The following is a 19,205-nucleotide window of genomic DNA, read 5'->3' on the forward strand; positions in this document are numbered from 1 at the left end:
CTTCTCTGGAGACAGCTTTTATTAGACAAGGTCAGAGGTCAAGTTGACGATACCAGTCTATGACTGCTTGTTATGTTTGTTGGGTAGAAGATGGAGGAATTTGTTATGACTCTTCACTCGGCCGAGTAATGACAGAGTCGAATGAGGGTTCTCGAATGATACGATTTATTTCAGAAGATGGCACTACGCATGCGGAATGCAGCCCAAAGGCCCTTCAGTCAGGTGCCCCCGTGCCACATTGAGATTCTTACTTCAAAACAGTTGTTTATATAATCACACAAAAGCAGAACTGGGTGTGGACTATAAGTGTGTGCTAAGGGATAAAGAAATAAAGAAATAAATGCGGCAGTGGGCTTCTTTCCCCCCTCCCTCGGGGCCCTCAGGGAAGTTGAATCAGTCAATCCTCAGATTCGCAACCCAACAGTTCATCTTGCAACTAATAACTTTCTAAGACTCCCACACCCCTACACTGGCACCTGCTGATAGCAAAGGCGAAACTCTGGTGATGACTAAGAACAGGAATGTGTGGGATATCAGCATACACAGTTTTCCCAAGGACATGCTGTTGTGCAGCTGCAGAGCCATAAAGGGTTATCAAAGACATAGTGAAAACAGCATGATACATTTAAAGCAACATTTTAAAGCAAGGTTTGAATAATACACAATTACAAGCAAGGTTAGAATCCCGACAGCTGATTAACACACAACTAATGGTCCAAAATATGACCACCTAGCATATCATCATAACAGAATTTAATAAGAAAGATAGGATTGTATAGAGTTGCTTGGCCCGTGGACATGTCGGAGACATCTCGATGTAAACCAAGTTGGGAAACTGTGCTTGTGTTACCTGTCACCACACGGGGGTGGTGCGGTGTTCATTAGATCGGAATTGGAGATAATTCCCCTGTAGGTAATTGCCCCCCTGTGATTTTTCCCTTTGTTTTTGTATTGCAAACCAGCAATGGAAGAATTGCGTTTTTATAACATGACCAAGTCGGCAAGAAGTCCCACCTCCAAAGGTGACGGCGAGCAAAGTCACACCCCCATGGCTGATGACTGATGGGTGTGACGTGAACAGGGAGAAGTGAAGAAGTTGTTGGTTTTGTTGGTTCGGTAGCCAGAGGCCATATTAGTCAGATGAAGAAGAAGTGGCATAGGAGGCAGGCGATCAGAGAGGATGGGGAAGCAGCTCGTCACAAGGAGCGAATGCACGAGTGGAGTTTGTGAGGGAGGCAATCAGAGAAACCAGAGCACGTCTCGGCAAGAGTACGGAGAGAGCGGGATCGGCAAGCGCGGTCGACGAAGAAGTGACGCCGCGGTCTGGGAGCCCTGATGTCGAATATTTCCTCACGAATTGCTCGGCGCCATTTTTTGGGGGCATGGCGACGACGCAGCCCGAGCACATTGCCTCAGCAAAAAGATCGCCTGGACTCAGTTAAGTGAAGGAATGAAAAAGGATTTCTTATTTTCTTTGTTTTACATGACCCCTTGTCTGTGTGTGTGTGTCTGCATGCGGAGGTGCCTAAAATTAGATTTGGATTACCTCACGTTTGTCTTTCATTATTATAATTTGAATTATTGTCATTGTACATATTTAATTACCGTCATTAAATTATCCATTTAATTTAATTTGCTTGTGTCCGTGCTTCTGTTGTGGGTTGAGTACAACCCGTGTGCCTTCATCATTTACCACCATTCCTTTCGTGTGCGCCATGAACCTTCGAGAATCGTGGCTGTGGGGCTCCAATTGAGAACTGTCTGGCCATCCGTCCAGGTCGGGGTGAAACCCTCGACGCGCCAAAAATATGGTTTCAATGAATTCCCGACATCAGAAAACAAAGGAATCGACATTTTGATGATTGAAATACAGGAACTCGTCGATGCAATATCACAATTCTGTTTACTCACGAATGCTCAGCCAGCTGAGATGGTTACCATAGAAACCAGTGATTTCTGAAAAGCACTCAAGCATTCCAGCTTGTCATCATTCAGATTCTGATTTCACATGGTCTGAATATTTAAAATCAGCAAAGATCCCATGTGGGACCTCCACTGTAAGGTTACCTCAAGCTTCCTTTGGACTCAGTGATTCGAATGATTATATGGAAATATATATATATATATATATATATATATATATATATATATATATATATATATATATATATATATATATATATATATATGTGTACACACGTAGACTAATAAATGTCAGTGTCTCCTCCATGACTCCAAAACCATAAAACCGAGCAGCCTGAAACTTTGCATGCAAACGAAGAACACTCTATGCAAGTGCATGAATGAAAATTGGGTGTTTGGGTTAATTAAAACCCCTTTTGCAGATAATTAACGGCCTTATTTAACTATATCCTTTACCAGGCACTTCCTCGGTCACCGCTCTCAATATGGTCTTAAGGCGTATCCCATGTAACCTCGCTGGGGTCTGAAACCACCATGTTTTTTGGCCTGTCCATGCCTGACTTGGAACAAGCCGCAATGATTTCTTCACGATAGGTGTTTTTTTTTTCATTTTCCACACTCGTATTATTGAATGCCTGTTCATTATCGCGACGATTCGCTGGGTAAATCACTTTTGTACATGCTATAGATTTTAAATAAGGAGCTAGGAGGGATTTCATTCATGACATGATGCAACTTTCCACGATCAACTCTCACGGACTAAATAAAGTATATCATCAAAATATTATTTTGGCTTTGAGGATCGGATATCCTTCCGACGATGTAAGTGTCGAAATCTGGAGTGAAATATGATCCTTCTAAGAATTAACGAGTCTTTTAACAAAACCTATATACCTACTTACTTTCTGAAAGCAAAGCTATGGTCCCTCCTTCATATATATATATATATATATTGTTTTAGGCCGGGGATCGGTGGCGAGAACAAGCACGAGGTGGGGGAGGTTTGCGTCGTTTCCACCAGACTCCTCGGAATTGTAGTCCGTCGCTCAGATAACTCCGCGAGCCAGTGGGTCGTTTAACCGACCGTGGCCGCCAATATTTCAACCACGTAGCGTAGGGTCTATTTGTCTCTAACCCATTTACCGAATTAACTGCGCGATTTCGACTACTGGGGAGACCATGCCCTCGGCACGTCTTGCTCGAACCGGGTCACTCTCGCGACTGCAGTGGAGTTCCAATGACCGACTACCAACTCCGGTTCTGGTGCAGCAGAGCGGAAACTGCCAAAGCCGTGCCGGTTGGAATTAACGGATTATCGGGGATAAAACTCCACCTAAACTCAGATCCGAACCATGCTGGACCAATCCAAAAAGGGACAGAAACGAACTGGGAACATTTCTAACAAGGTTTATTTGCAGTAAATGAAGACACAAAGCAAGACTTAACGCGAATGTGCAAGAAATAGTTACAATGATCCAAAAACACTTATTCAGTTCTACTTACAAGATGGGCCCACACACAGACACACACAAAATGAAAAGAAACCCAGAATCTTTATTGGACCCTCACAGCCGTGGAGAGAGACAAGCTGGGGGCCAGAGTTCAGTGGTGTACCTGACCATCGGAGGAAGGGCATGCGCCGTGATGTGGCACCTGACAATGGTCACTGGTTTGGTCCCCAGTCGCACGTGTGGGACTCGAGGTTCGTGGTGGAGCTTGGGTGGTGAATGGCCGGGGTTCACGGAGGGGGGTCGGGGTCGCTCTTCCCTTCCTCGTAGAGGGCCAGCAGAGACACGTTCGCCGCCTAGACGCCCAGCAAAAACTCTTCAAAATAACTTTTAAAAGACTCTCCAAGACCTCAAAAAGACCACCCAAGACCTCGAAAAGACCACCAAGACCTCAAAAAGACCATCTGCCTCAGAGAATGCTCAGGAATTTATGGACCTCCCTCAGTGGGGAGGGGCCTTGGTCAACACACCTCGCTTTCCGACTCTGATTGGACAGGTCCTACGGCCCACCTTTCCGGGGCGGGGCCTTTCCCCTGCCGGGAAACCCCAGCCATTCCTCCACGCGGGCCCACACTCGACGAGTAACAGTATCAACGCTGCAACGCCCCCTGCCGGGAAACCTCAGCCAGTCTTCCACACGGGTTCATACTTGATGAGTAACAGTATCAATGTTGCACAGGCCGTTGTGCAAGAGTTATAGTGGGGCAACTTAGCATAACAATTGTGCATTTTGTGAGAAAAGCACAAAATTTGAGACACAAGTCGCCTATCATATTATGAACAGATTTGGGTATTGGGCCATCTCAAATTCAGCCGCTGATGGCTGTGGCAGCCATTTTCCACTGCCATAAAATTTTTTTGAGATGGCCCAATATCCAAATCTGTTCATTATATTGTTGTGGTTGACGAAATTCGCAAACCACCATTCAGGTCCCGTCGGTGAGATATCTCTGTAAGTATATGTGTAATTAGCCCAAACCCGTTGTTTAGAGGGAATAAATGTCATTCATTCGGGCTGTGACCCTTCAAGATAGCCGTTTTTCTGTTCTATCTTTATTTTGAGCCAACCACGTCTCAACAGCCATCACACAACAACCACCAACCGCAACGCCGCTTCACAACAACAACGCCAACAGCCACGACCTTTACCGTCACATCTCGCTCTCGCAACCATCGCATCACCGCCATTCCCGCGCCGCTTGTGGGCACCGATCCTGGACTCGCACAGGGCGCGCATCGAGCAGTGGGTGCAAAAAGTGGCCTTTCCGAGAAATCGGATCAAGAACGATTCACGCCCACTTCTGTTCCGTCCTATCAGCGAGTGTGGGGCGATTTGGCCCCGCCTCCAGGCGCGTCGGAGTATAATCGATATATGCAGATTCGAGGATCAGGAATGATTCACGCCCACTTTTCCTCTGTCCAATGGGCGAGCGTGGCTCCGCCCCCGAGCCGATCCTGATCCAAAAATCTGCATATGGTTTCTCCTGTCGCACTATAAAGCGCCGAGCGCGGGGCGAATCGGGGAAGAGTTGGAGAGTTGTGGCGGTGGCGAAATCAGTCGAGAGAGTGTCTGTCGGGGTCCGGAGAGTCTGGAGAAGCCAAGAAGCTTTGTGGAGGTCTGCGCTCGTGTCAGAGTCGGGGAGCTGCGGAGAGGGGAGGCCGGGAACGCGGTCGAGGTCGCGGTGGAGTCGCTCGTCGCGGGACCCAAGCCAGCCAGATATCCTCTTTCCCCCGAGCATCAACAACCCCCCCTGTTTCCCCCCGCGCTGAGATAGTGTGAGAAGGGGGCCCCGTTCCCACCCCATTCCAGGCAGTGCCAGCGAGGCCCGCGGAGTCGGGGCGCCGCCGCCATTTTGCGGCTCATCACCAGACGGGTAGGCTCGACGCGGTCTCGGCCCCAGGCCCGTCTGCCCCCTTGTCGTTGAGGGTGGCCCCTTTTTCTTTTGCTTTGGAGTATATGTGTTGTCGGCGCCGTCTGTGAAGTAAAACTGTGTAAGTGTTGCCGTGTGCTCGCGTAGTCGGTAGTCGATCTGCATTGTGTATCTCTTGTTGCATTTGCTTTTTGTGCAGAATTGTCGTGTTACTTTTACATTTGCTTTTGGTGCATAATTGTATATGTGTGCTTTCCGTTTGCCGCGGAATAAATGTGCTTTATGTTGAACTGTTTTTCCCGTTTCGCTTCGTCTTTTCTCTAATTGAATCTCCATCTTACTTCACGTAGAGGGTTGGTAGGGGCTAAATACGCCTGATAATTAATCGGAACCGTCGAGGTTGACGATAACAGCGCTCGGTTATCCCGATAGTACGGAACGGGTCGCTTAAAGTGGCCCGTGTCCAAAGTCGACCTGCGGCGAGGTGCGATCGCCCGGTCTACCCTCCGTGTGGGTACTTAGGTAGGTCGAATTTGGCGAACAACCCTATCCCACGCGGGGGGGGGGGGCGATTGACACGATCGTGGTGAGGCCGAAAGGCCCACCCGTGACTAGTTCCCGGCGTTAGTCCGAGAGGGTCACGACGGGATTGTCCGTCCGGTGGGCGACGTGCCGCGATTCGAGTTACGTGGCCGCTCGCACGCCGGCGGGCGCGAATCCGCAACATTGGTGTCAGGTCGTGGGACACAAACTCATCCCCCTCCTCGCGGCACTGGTATCGGAGAGCGGGAAAACGGGCTCTCCTGTCTCCAGCTAAATTCACGGGAATCGGTCCAGGGGTGAGAGGAGTGACCCCCGATTCCCTCCAAATTACGAGCGATTCAAATTAACCCTTTACGAGAAATAAGATGGCGTCTCAAGCTGAGCGGGAGCCGGGGGTATTAGAAATGGATTTAGAATGTGTAGAATCCATGGTCCAGGATGAAAACCCCGTGCAGGAAATGTTGGTTGTGCAGGAACACGAACTCCCCCAACTGAACCCAGAGCCTGAAATAGGTGCGGCGGCGGCCGCGGTGTATGACACCTCCCCTCCCCCTCTCCACCAAAGCCCTTCCCCGATCCCTGCCGAAACGGCTCACCCAAACGCACCCGACATGACCCAGCTATTCACCATGCTGGCAAAGATGAATGTGGATGCGCAACAAATGAATGCGAACATGAACAAGCAAATGAACGGAATGAAAACTAATATGGAAACAAATGCGCAAGGAATGAAGGAAGAAATGAAAGAGCTGCGGGGTGAGACGCAGAACATGGGCCGAAGCCTGCAGGCGGGCATGAAGGCAGTGACCAGGGAGCTTAAAATGGCGACGCCACGTGTGGGAGCGAACGAGCTGGGAGGGAGTGCAACGGCTGTCAGGCCCGCGGTGGAGGCGGGTGACAAAGTAATTCGGGAGACGTGTTGGGCGAGGGTCGTGACGGAAAAAGTGACGGTGACCGAGAGGGAAAAACTAATTGGGGTGACGGAGACGTGCATGAGGGAGATAACAAGGGAAGAGACGGAAATAATAGTTGAGACAAGGGAGATAACAAGGGAAGAGGTGACTGAGTTGGCAGAGACACGGGAGATGGGAACGATAGAGGGAAGACTACACGATGAAGATGGGGATATAGACGCACACACACACACGGAGGTAGTGGAGGATAATGGGGGTGAGCTCGTGGACTGGGTGGAGACCCAGTGCGAGCAGCGGGATGGCCTCCTCCAGGAACGAGGGGAGGGAGTATGCCCCCTTGAGGCGAGTCACGACCAGGTGGGTTCGGTCGTGCTTTGCGAGGTCGAGGGGAGGAGTGCTGTGGACAGGTGCACGGAGAGCTTGGGGGGTATAGAGGCCCCGGAGACCCTTGTGGGGACACGAATCCCCAGTGTGGTTGTCCCGGTGTGTGTGGTGTCGAGGTGTGTGTTCACGAGTGTGGCGAAATGCGTGCTGCAACGCACGCATAGCGCGGGTGCAAGGGCGTGTGTGAGAGCGACCGAGTGGGTGACAAAGACCCAGTGTGTGGAAGCGACCCCGTGTGTGAGTGGTGTGGTGGCAAGTGTGCCGAGGAGCGTGCTTCCCAGCGCGCCGTGTGTGAATGAAACACCGCGGGTGAGTGCCCCCGCGTGTGTGAGTGAGGCACGGTGTGTGGATGAGGCATGCGTGAGTGAACGGCCGAGTGCAAGGGAGACCGAGTGTGTGAGAGAGCGGTATGTGAGGGAGATGTCGGTCGGCATGTGTGAACATGCAGCCGCGTCTCCCGAGGTGAATGTAATAGAATGGGGTATGAGCGTCGTAACACGCAGGTGTGCGTGGGTTGAATGGCGACGACGACGGCGACATGTGAGGGACAAAAGCCGGGTAGCGGCTGTAGCTGTTTCGGGGACCGTGCCAGGTTCACCCAGCAGCGAGCGCGAGGTTCGTGCTGTCAAACTCACGAGGCCCCCACGTGCTCGCTTACGAGAGTGAAGTCCCGGTCCGGAAACGAGCGCGGTGAATGTTGCCGATCCCGCGACGGACAAAGTTTAGGCAGGATTATGGATTTGGACCGGATGGGTTCTCCACGCGGGCGTGTGTGTGTTAAGCTCCAACGGGCAAAGCACATGTGTTCGCGTGGGGAACCCCTTGAGACGTGGGGCTTGTGTTTTTTTTATGCGCACGGTGACGTCATGGCTGCACGTGGGGTTGGAATCCGGCAGGAGGGGTATCCCTGCCGGATGGTACCGTCCAAGGAGGGACGAGGTACACGTGCAGCTGCATGACGTCACGGGCAGGTGCAAAGTGCGCGAGCTGTGAGTTACCGCGCTGGTGCTGCGCAATTAGAAAGGAAAAAGCAAGCCTCACTTTCGGGTGCACAGGATTCCCGGGCAAGGGGTGGAAGACCCCCTTACCTGGGCACAGGATGAAACTAGTTAGGGGGAAGGGTTAGCATAGCTAGACCGGCTCCATGGGGCAGGGGTAAGTCCTCTTGGGGCCCGTGGAATGGATTAGTTAGAGGGATTGTAGCGAGATTTAGGTTGGGATATTGATTAATGGGATTAATTGGAGACAGTGACAGCCTTTGGATGTGTAGAGTTGAAATAGTTTAGCGACGTAGTGTTAAATGGAATGTGCTGTAGTTTAAGGGACGACGTGGGAGCACGAGTTAGTTAGGGGATGTAGTTAGAAGGATGGCAGAGTTCAGCGGTGAGTGTGTTGAAGAGTTGTTGGTGAGTGAAGTGGAAGCATGTGCTTGGTGAGTGAGTGAGGCCAGCGGGTCTGTGTGTATGGAGCGAATGGGGACTGCATGGTGCGATGAGTGATTGGGGGGAGGAGTGACTCCCGCCCAAGGGACCCCGGGGTCAGTGTAGAGTGAGTTAGCTGGGTTAGTCAAAATAACAAAAATGGAGGTTGTTTTGTTGTTGGTGGGAGTGTAGGCTCGAAACCCGTTTGGAGGGGTGCAGGAGCCCTGTTGACGGGCTGGGAGCGTGGCTGCGAAAGATGAGTATCGCTGAGTGGGTACCCCGGGCACCAGGCTAGTCGGCCGTAGTAGGCCAAGGGCCCATGGGGGGCCGGGATAGCGTAGTGGGCACGGGTGCGCCCGCTTGGTGCGGGGGCCCGGGGCGCCATTAGCCGCGTGGGCAGTGTTGTGGGCGCGGCTGACCCTCGGAAAGGGGCCTGGGAAGCCAGCCTGCCACGTGTGCGTTTCAGGGGAGGTGCCATGGGGGCACTCCCCGGTGTTTAGGGAGCTGGTAGGCTCGGAGGCAGTGTAGTGCCCGGGGGTGCCATCGTAGGGGAATCGGCAGAGGGTAGTGCCTGCCAAAGGGAGCCACGCGTCCCAGCCATGAGACGGTGTGAGGGCACGGAAATAAAATTGGGGGGGCGAGGCCCGAAATTGTGAGGACACCAACACAGGTGACGGGAATCTGGGTTTATAGAACCAATAGTTTAAGCGAGAGGCGCTTGTTGAAAGCCCCGGGGTAGTTTAACAGTTAAATGGATAGGGTAGAATAGGAAGTGTACCCCTCCGCACCATCCATCCCCTCGCTCTCGTTGTAGGCCGCTGGACCCACTTTGTGTTATAGATCGCTGAAGTCTGGGGAGGCCATTCTGAGGCTTCGTTGGGCCTCGACACAGGACGCTAGCTCTCCCTTGTTCCCCTCCGGGAAGGGAACGTAGGGGTTGGGAGTAGGCTAGGTGACAGGATAGGTTAGCTGAACAAGGACAGTACAGGGGGTTAGGGGACGATTTATAGTGGGGAAGTAAAAAGAAAAAAATAAGTTGGGGCTAAATTGGGGTTTGACAAATTAAGGGAGTGGGTATAGACAGTGACAGGCAAAGGCGATAGGTTGGGAGGGAGACCGTAGAGTAGGTCCGAGCCCGCCTTCCGAGTGGCCAGCACCACCGCACTTCCTCCACCAACCTCCACTGAACGGCGAAGGCTGGCCAGCTTCATCGGCAGCTGTTGTTTTGCTGCAAGGCCTGTGCCGGCTGGATCGGCTGCAGCTGCTGTGCTGCAAGGCCTGTACCAGCCGGATCGTCTGCAGCTGTTTACTGCAAGGCCTGTGCCGGCCAGTTCGTCTGCCGGCTGTGTTTGCCTGCAGCGGCCTTATTCTGCAGGCTGTGTTGCCTGCTCGCCTCTGCCATGCCCACTGCCCCTGTTCACCAGCCCCCGTTCAATTTTGCTTTGCCCCCCCCTGTTCATTTCCATGTGCGCCAGGATCAAAGCAACAGTTTGCAAGCTGCAAGAACTGCCCCCTTGGCAGCTACAACACGGGCCTGCAGTGGCGGCCCGTGCACCGTGTTTGCGTCCATCCATTCATCCATTCATCCATCCATTCGTTGTGTTCATTGCGTGTGCCACTTGAGCTGGCACGGAGACTGCGTTTGTGCAGCCCATGCACCGTTGTGGTTCACTGGGTTCATTTCAAAAGGGAAGGCCTTGGACTGCGTGTGAGCAGCCGGCCACGTTCCCTGTCACCTGCATTGTTTGAGCCAGAGACTTCGTGCGAGCAGCCTGGCTCCCTGCTAACTGCTTTCTTTTTGCAGAGTCCATTGATCCTGGGCCATGGTTTAGTGTAAAATTTGTAAGTTAAGGTTAAGATGTACTGTAAATATGAGTGGTGACTTTGGATGTGTCACTTTGGATAAGACATGTATGTCTTAGCGCCGGCAATTTTATTTTAGTCGTCCGTGTGAGTGAGTTTGTTTAGGTAGTTACTCAGCCCTCAGGTTATTTATTTTGGGGACACGAATACCATGAATGTCGCACTCAGGGATCCGTAGGTAAAATGTACTAGGGGAGAACTACACATGATGGCACACGAACATTTGACGACTCGGGACGAGTCTGTAAAAAGGGGAAGGGGTAGTGTTGTGGTTGACGAAATTCGCAAACCACCATTCAGGTCCCGTAGGTGAGATATCTCTGTAAGTATATGTGTAGTTAGCCCAAACCCGTTGTTTAGAGGGAATAAATGTCATTCATTCGGGCTGCGACCCTTCAAGATAGCCGTTTTTCTGTTCTATCTTTATTTTGAGCCAACCACGTCTCAACAGCCATCACACAACAACCACCAACCGCAACGCCGCTTCACAACAACAACGCCAACAGCCACGACCTTTACCGTCACATCTCGCTCTCGCAACCATCGCATCACCGCCATTCCCGCGTCGCTTGTGGGCACCGATCCTGGACTCGCACAGGGCGCACACCGAGCAGTGGGTGCAAAAAGCGGCCTTTCCGAGAAATCGGATCAAGAATGATTCACGCCCACTTCTGTTCCGTCCTATCAGCGAGCGTGGGGCGATTTGGCCCCGCCTCCAGGCGCGTCGGAGTATAATCGATATATGCAGATTCGAGGATCAGGAATGATTCACACCCACTTTTCCTCTGTCCAATGGGCGAGCGTGGCTCCGCCCCCGAGCCGATCCTGATCCAAAAATCTGCATATGGTTTCTCCTGTCACACTATAAAGCGCCGAGCGCGGGGCGAATCGGGGAAGAGTTGGAGAGTTGTGGCGGCGGCGAAATCAGTCGAGAGAGTGTCTGTCGGGGTCCGGAGAGTCTGGAGAAGCCAAGAAGCTTTGTGGAGGTCTGCGCTCGTGTCAGAGTCGGGGAGCTGCGGAGAGGGGAGGCCGGGAACGCGGTCGAGGTCGCGGTGGAGTCGCTCGTCGCGGGACCCAAGCCAGCCAGATATCCTCTTTCCCCCGAGCATCAACAACCCCCCCCTGTTTCCCCCCGCGCTGAGATAGTGTGAGAAGGGGGCCCTGTTCCCACCCCATTCCAGGCAGTGCCAGCGAAGCCCGCGGAGTCGGGGCGCCGCCGCCATTTTGTGGCTCATCACCAGACGGGTAGGCTCGACGCGGTCTCGGCCCCAGGCCCGTCTGCCCCCTTGTCGTTGAGGGTGGCCCCTTTTTCTTTTGCTTTGGAGTATATGTGTTGTCGGCGCCGTCTGTGAAGTAAAACTGTGTAAGTGTTGCCGTGTGCTCGCGTAGTCGGTAGTAGATCTGCATTGTGTATCTCTTGTTGCATTTGCTTTTTGTGCAGAATTGTCGTGTTACTTTTACATTTGCTTTTGGTGCATAATTGTATATGTGTGCTTTCCGTTTGCCGCGGAATAAATGTGCTTTATGTTGAACTGTTTTTCCCGTTTTGCTTCGTCTTTTCTCTAATTGAATCTCCATCTTACTTCACGTAAAGGGTTGGTAGGGGCTAAATACGCCTGATATATAATTAATCGGAACCGTCGAGGTTGACGATAACACCGCTCGGTTATCCCGATAGTACGGAACGGGTCTCTTAAAGTGGCCCGTGTCCGAAGTCGACCTGCGGTGAGTTGTGATCGCCCGGTCTACCCTCCGTGTGGATACTTAGGTAGGTCGAATTTGGCGAACAACCCTATCCCACGCGGGGGGGCGATTGGCACGATCGTGGTGAGGCCGAAAGGCCCACCCGTGACTAGTTCCCGGCGTTAGTCCGAGAGGGTCACGACGGGATTGTCCGTCCGGTGGGCGACGTGCCGCGATTCGAGTTACGTGGCCGCTCGCACGCCGGCGGGCGCGAATCCGCAACAATATGATAGGCTACTAGTGTGCCAAATTTGGTGCTTTCCTCACAAAATGCACAGTTGTTATGCTCTATTTAGCTAAGTTGCCCCACTATTACAACGTTTGTGGAAGGAACGTTGGTGGAACTGGCTAGGAACGGCTGCAAGACCCTGCCTTGGCAAGTCAGAGAGCTTGTAGACAGAAGGTGGGTAGTGGATCGTGATGGGGAATAGAATGGGTGTTGGTTGTTCGTTGGAGGGTTCGTTGGATGTAAAGATTGAACTAAAAGAAATCGTAATGCAAGCCTTTCATTCTCCCACGAGACAAAAGGAAGGGGATCTGACTACACACATACTGAACAACATTACTGACTTTTGGGACCTGTATGTTGAATGCACATGGTTTCCATATCCGTAACAATATATATCTATATTGCTGCGGATCTGGAAGCCATGAGCACACAGACATTCAGGTTCCTATAGATTAGTTATCTCGGTAAGTACGTGTTTTGTAGATAGTCCTTTTCCCTTGTTTAATGGGTAAATAAAGGCGCTGCGATTTGTATTAGGAAAACCCCATCTTCAGCAACAGCCACAAAATTCCCGTTGGTTGCGGACACGCTGCGGAACAGCACAAGCCCTCAGCTCCTGGCATCCCCCGCACGCTTAGTAGGGGAAAGGTGAAGCCTCCACCCACCAAACCCTCTGCTCCCGGCATTCTGTGCGTGCTCAGTAGGGGAAAGGTGAAGCCCCCACCCACCAAACCCTCCGCTCCCGGCATTCTGTGTGTGCTCAGTAGGTGAAAGGCGTAGCCCCCACCCACCAAACCCTCTGCTCCTGACATCCACCACACGCTCGCGGGGGGGGGGGTGGAGTGCGGGCGTCTTCAGACTGCATCCACGGCCCGAATTCCTTCCCGAATATGGTCATAAAAGCAGCCAGCGGGGGGAATGGAATGCGGCAGCCCCCACCGACAGCGGATGAGTCACTCGGGAAGCGAGGCGTGCCCGGGAGAAATAAAAAGGGAAGAGAGGGATGGAAACGGAGCTTACACCAGCTTACACGAGCTTCTTCCCCCAGCTTCTACCAGCTTCTTCTAGCTTCTCCCAGCTTTTGAGCTTCGAGCTTCAAGCTTCTTGTCGGTTCTCCGGGCGTGGTCCTCCTGTCGTCCTTCGTGGCTGGTCCTCTTATTGTTCTGGTCGCGCAGGAGTTCTGGAAAGTGCGCATGGAGGGTCTTCTCCCGCCAGCCTTCACCCTGCCGACTTTGCTCGCTTGGACCATCCGGATCGTGCTGGGGGTCCAGTAGGCCCCGGAGACCTGGTCCTCGAAGACCGCACGAAGCGGGCAGGTCCGAGATAGGTCTTAATAAAGACCAGCTGGTCCGATCATGTTTGTGTGTGTGTGTGTGTGTGTGTGTGTGAGTGTGTGTGTGTGTGTGTGTGTGTGTGTGTGTGTGTGTGTGTGTGTGTGTGTGTGTGTGTGTGTGTGTGTGTTCGTGGCGCCAGTCCAATAAGTAGTGAATTGTATAAGTGCCTGTATATACCTTGCATTTCTTATACCCGGCTGTAGGTTTTTGCTCGTGTCTTGTCCCCTATCCCCATTCATCGATTGCATGCCGACTATAAATAAATGTCCCCCATTGTTGAACGTGAACCTGCTCGTCGTGTCATTTCCTCACATTGACTGCCATGGTGCGTTCAGAGAATTAACTGGCTTTTAACGCCGATAAAAGTAAATGTGGTCCGACGGGATTTGGCGATTTAAAACCGCTTGGCTTCGCACACGGAACGAACACGCTTAAGCGGCTCGTTTTCGTACAAGTCCCGTCGAGGTATAAACTCTCGGTATATCAACAATTCGGCGATTGACCCTGTAGCGCGTGGACAGAATAATTGACTAGTTTATTATGCTTTTAGGCATCCGTGACTGGATTCCGGGGTTTGTCCGGAAAGCCACGACTGGATTGCAGCCTACGGTGGGCGTGCGACCGCGATTTGGCTAAAACGGTCGTCTGCATGCCGAACGCGGCAGAAACCTCAACAATATATATTCAAACAAGAAAATGTGAAATTTCCAACGCATTAAACTTATCTTTTTCTTTTGTTTGGAGTATTGTATTGAGTGAACTAAAGATTTATGAATGTGCCAAAATTAACCAGCTTCATTGAGTTTCATATTAACCAGCTTCAACCAGCTTCATATACTGTATATAACTATACATACATACTTACATGCATACATACATAGATATATATTTCAAGAAATGTCTGTTTGTTTTTTGACTTCTCTGCACTGCTGAACTGCTGGACATATTGAGGTGATACCTGGTGATTGTACTCAGGGTGTGTCTCAAATGGTTTATGCGATAAAGTAAATTAATATCCCCAGGAGTTTCAGGGTGGGGTGAGGACCCCAAATTTATCAATGTAAATTTGCTCCATGTGAAGGATGGATCTGCAGCTGCTCCTTCCACCTCAATCAAATTTAAATTTTCCGAACTGTTTTCGTAATGTTTTATTGTTATATTTTCGGCCCTGTGTTGCTATTTGTGTTTTCGTCCAATTTTTCCATGTTAAATTGTTCCTTTTTGTGCTATATTTGTCAAATCCGTGTCCCTGTTAAAGTCCAGCCGACTCGTCTGTGTCTCAGCAAGTCATATTGTTGCTTTTGTTTCTGTTTTCACCCACGTGTTTTGTTTTCGCTTCCTTTTCTCCCAAAAAATCCTTTTCTTCCTTTTCTCTCCTTTTCTTTCTCTCTGAAAACACCATCTGGCAAGCCCTCCCATCTACCTTTTTTTTGCATACAGAGTTGAGGCTCTTGCAAATCCTCTTGACAACATTTGTCCAACCTTTCTTGACAATCCCCTTGTGGAAGTTCAGTCACTCAAACTCGTGGGTATTCCTATCAGCCATTGATCTTTCTTGGGCAAAACATATCTCAAAGTTGGCCTCCAAAGCCAACTGCCGATTGGGCATCCTCCGTCATGCAAGTCCTTCCTTTGTACACCTGTACACTTATTTACCTATACACTTATTTACCTGTACACTTATTTGTACACCTGTACACTTATTTACCTACTCCATATGCAATTTGATAGACAACTGCTGTCCCCTCTGGCTGGCGCCCCAGCCTCTCTCCTTGTTCAGCTTGCTACTGCAGAAACTAAGACCTTCAAGCATTGAAATATCCTGTGATGAAGCTGAGCCCATGGACCTATCACTTTCCACTGCCTCCTTTCTGGTCTTGTACTATCTGCTCTTTTCATGCTTCATCCCCCCTCCCCCACCGCCACCCCCGTGAATCGGCAGGGCGCTTGCAGTCCACCATCAACCCCTTTCTGGTGAAATTCCAAAATCCAGAATCACTGCTCACCTGCACTCAATCATTCATCTTTTTTTCTTGCTTATGGAACCAACTTCAACATTCTTCTTGCTATCATTCTTCCCTCCAGGTCTTCAAGACAGCTGTTCCTCACCATCTCAGATTATCCCCCATTCAAATCATGATCTCTTCTACCCCCTTTGACCCCACCGCTTTCACAAGCCCACCTTCTTCCAAATTTCAAGTTTTTCATTCCTGAGAGTTTGCTTCTGTATCCATCTTGTCCACCCCTTGCATCTTCCCCTTCCCCTCATTCTTACCTGCATTCCTCATTTGTCCAACTCTGCTGTTGGCATTTCCTCCCCCTCTTTTTGTTGTTCCTTTTGTTCTGTTGCATCCTGATGCATTCTGCGTTCTAGCTCTTCCACGAGTCTTGACTTTGTTTCCAAAAAAAAAACTTTTTATCCGGATCCTGATCTGGATCTTCACAAAAATCTCATCAATTTTTCCTTGTCACACACCCAACCTATCCACCAAGTTTCGTTCAAATATATCCATAAGGTTTTGAGACATCATTTCAGCTATCATATGTTATATGTCGTTTTTGGCCCAGTTCTCAATGGTGAAAAATCACTTTAAAATTCTCATATCCATAGCTGGCTCTACAACTTCACCAAAATGGAATCAATTTTTCATTGTCACAAACACGACCTGTCCACCAAGTTTAATCTGAATACTTTCCTTTACTTTTTGAAATACCATGGTACATATCGTGTTTTGTCCTTTCTCTCAATGGTGAAAAATCACTTAAAAAAATTAGAAGGGCACTCGGTAGAACACAGACCTCTGCCACATAATGCCTGATCCACGAGAACATATCGAGCCCAATACATTTTTGAAATATCATGCTATACAGTACTATATCGTTTTTGCCCTATCTCTCTATGGTGAAGAATCACTTTAAAAACTAAATAATTCTCGTATCCAGATCCGGATTCGGATCTTCACCAAAATCAAATCGATTCATCCTTGCCACACACCCAACATATGCAGTATCCACCAAGTTTCATCCAAATCTGTCCAAAACTTTTTGAGATATTGTGCTATATATTAGTTTAGCCCTTTCAATGGTGAAGAATCACTTTAAAAATTATCGTAGCCGGATCCGGATCTTCACCAAAATCTAATCAGTTCATCCTTGTCACATACCCAATCTGTCTACAAAATTTCATCCAGATCCGTCCACAACTTTTTGAGATATCGTGCACACAAACAGACAGAAAGGGATGAAAACATAACCTCCTTCACCTTTGATGGTGAAGGTGATTATCGGATCTTCGGTGGTGGAGGTAAATATGCCACTTCTGGGGGAATTAACCCGTTTGCGGATGGGTTGTTCGCTAGTAACACACAAATTGGATTGTTTGGAACAGACTCACAGGCAATCAATTCAGGCTACTTCGTTGTTCAATACTGTTGCATAAACTGGCAAAGTGGGAATATTGAAGATTTCCAATGTGCAGGAACCTACACTTGAGGATAATGTCATTAAGTCAAGCCTTTGAATCTCATCAGTTTAACTTGTCAGTATAGGATGACGTTTCAAGGATATATGATTTCAATGATAACACAAATGAATGTTTTCCAGGTTGCTGAAGGAGCTATCCACATGTTGCCTGGAAATGTTGGGAATTATTTCCCCTAAAGGCCCAGTCACACCTTGACGTTTTCGCAAGCTTATGCCGATTTTTGGAAAATTTGTCTAAAACGCTGGTACACGTCGAATACGTTTTGGGTAAGTTTTGATAACATTGAGAGCACGCTGAAAAACACTGCCATACGTCGTTGTACGCTGGCTTTAAACGTTGTACTTTTCGGTTGTCCTCAAATTTTCCATGCTTTAAATTTTCAGACTTATGCCAGCGTATGACTCACACGTTCCGCATAACGCTGGCCATTAGTTGTAGGCACGTCATGCGATTGTTGACACACGTCGACACATGTTAATTGTGAGTTACTCATAAGTCGAAACACATCGAGGTAATGTTTAGCATACCCGAAACTTATTTCTAACCAATGAGTAACGTGTTGTACTCACGTTACGCGATCGTTGACACACATCGCCACACGTTACTTGTAAGGTGCTCATAAGTCGAAACACATCAAGGTAATGGTGAGCGTCAGTGTTCCAGACTCCCTGTTTTTTTTTTTGTTTTTTTTTTTCTTCCTTCCTTCGGTATGATGGTGATTTTGACACTTCGATTTCTAGTGCGGTTATAATATAATATAATTAATAGGCTGCCGCTCAACGATTTAAATCATAACCGCACTGTACACTGAACACCGTCATACCGAAGAAAAAAGAAAAAACCGGCAGGCTGGAACACTGACGCTAACCATTACCTTGACGTGTTTCGACTTATGAGCACCTTACAAGTAACGTGTGTCGATGTGTGTCAACGATCGCATATCGTGCGTGCAACTTATTCCCATCGCATGCGGAGCGTGTGTCATACGTCGTAAAATTTTCAACATGTTCAAAATTACAAGACGTACTCTGTTTAGTACGACGTATGATAGCGTACTTTAGCGTTCTATTCGCGCATACCAAACTTACCCATACCGTATTCGACGTGCGCCTGCGTTTTAGACGCATTTTTCAGAGGTCGGCATACGCTGGGCAGATCGCCAAGGTGTGACTGCGATGTTGACACTTCCATTTCTGCGGCGGTTATGATTTGAATCGTTGTGCGGCAGCATTTTCATAACCTACGCCACGTCATTGTCGGCGATGCGTGCAGCGCGCTATGCATAAGTTAGACTATCGTTGGGCATAGGTTGTGAAGGCCGACAACAGGTTCAGCATTCGTTGGTATAAGTTATCTATAACACAACGAAACGTTCTGTGTCCGTTTCTCATACGTTATGCATAAGACCAAGTCGTTATGAATACGTCCGAATCTTTAAAAAAAAAACATCAAAAGTTCAACGTTAGCCAGCGTTTTACATACTTTTAATACGTTGCCATTGCTAGCTAAAACGTCAAGGTGTGACTGGGCCTTTACTCTTTTCCTCTCGTTTGCTTCATACATCTCACTTCCCTCGCATCCTTTCCACACCGAAAATCTCCTAATTTCCTTTTTCTTTTTTCACTCTTCCTCCATAGTTCATCTGCTCTTGCTTTTCATCCTTTTATTGTCTTTTATTTTGTTCAACTTAAACCTCACCGCTTCCTCCTCCAATTTGCACATATAATACAGTATGTACATTGTCATGAATTTTGTGGTTACACGCATCCTTCCTATCCTCTGCCGCATGCAGACAGCATGTATGGACCTCTCAAATCAACACGAGTGGATCTAATGGCTGTTAACATCCAACGTGGCAGAGACCATGGTGTCCCAAGTTACAACAGTGTGCGTCGTGCTTTGAACCTGCAACCAGCTAGCAGCTGGACAGATATTCGGAACAACATTGATGGCCTAGTAAGTTTAGACCATTAGAGAAATATATCACA

The 19,205-nt window shown here is 49.4% G+C and overlaps 1 protein-coding gene across 4 annotated transcripts in view; it reads left to right on the forward strand.

Annotated features, from left to right (window-relative positions):
- Positions 1-19,205, forward strand: part of LOC147015596 (dual oxidase 1-like) — a 201,824-nt gene that overhangs the window by 75,614 nt on the left and 107,005 nt on the right. For all 4 annotated transcript variants that reach the window (XM_085850503.1, XM_085850504.1, XM_085850501.1 and 1 more), the window contains exon 12: positions 19,010-19,173. In XM_085850503.1, coding sequence (XP_085706629.1) covers positions 19,010-19,173 — 164 coding nt within the window. The remainder of the gene's footprint in view (positions 1-19,009; positions 19,174-19,205) is intronic.

Source organism: Eptatretus burgeri, chromosome 12 (assembly GCF_056783735.1).
Source record: "Eptatretus burgeri isolate ZD-2024b chromosome 12, Ebu_testis_v1, whole genome shotgun sequence".
In the NCBI taxonomy this organism is placed as follows: domain Eukaryota; kingdom Metazoa; phylum Chordata; class Myxini; order Myxiniformes; family Myxinidae; genus Eptatretus; species Eptatretus burgeri.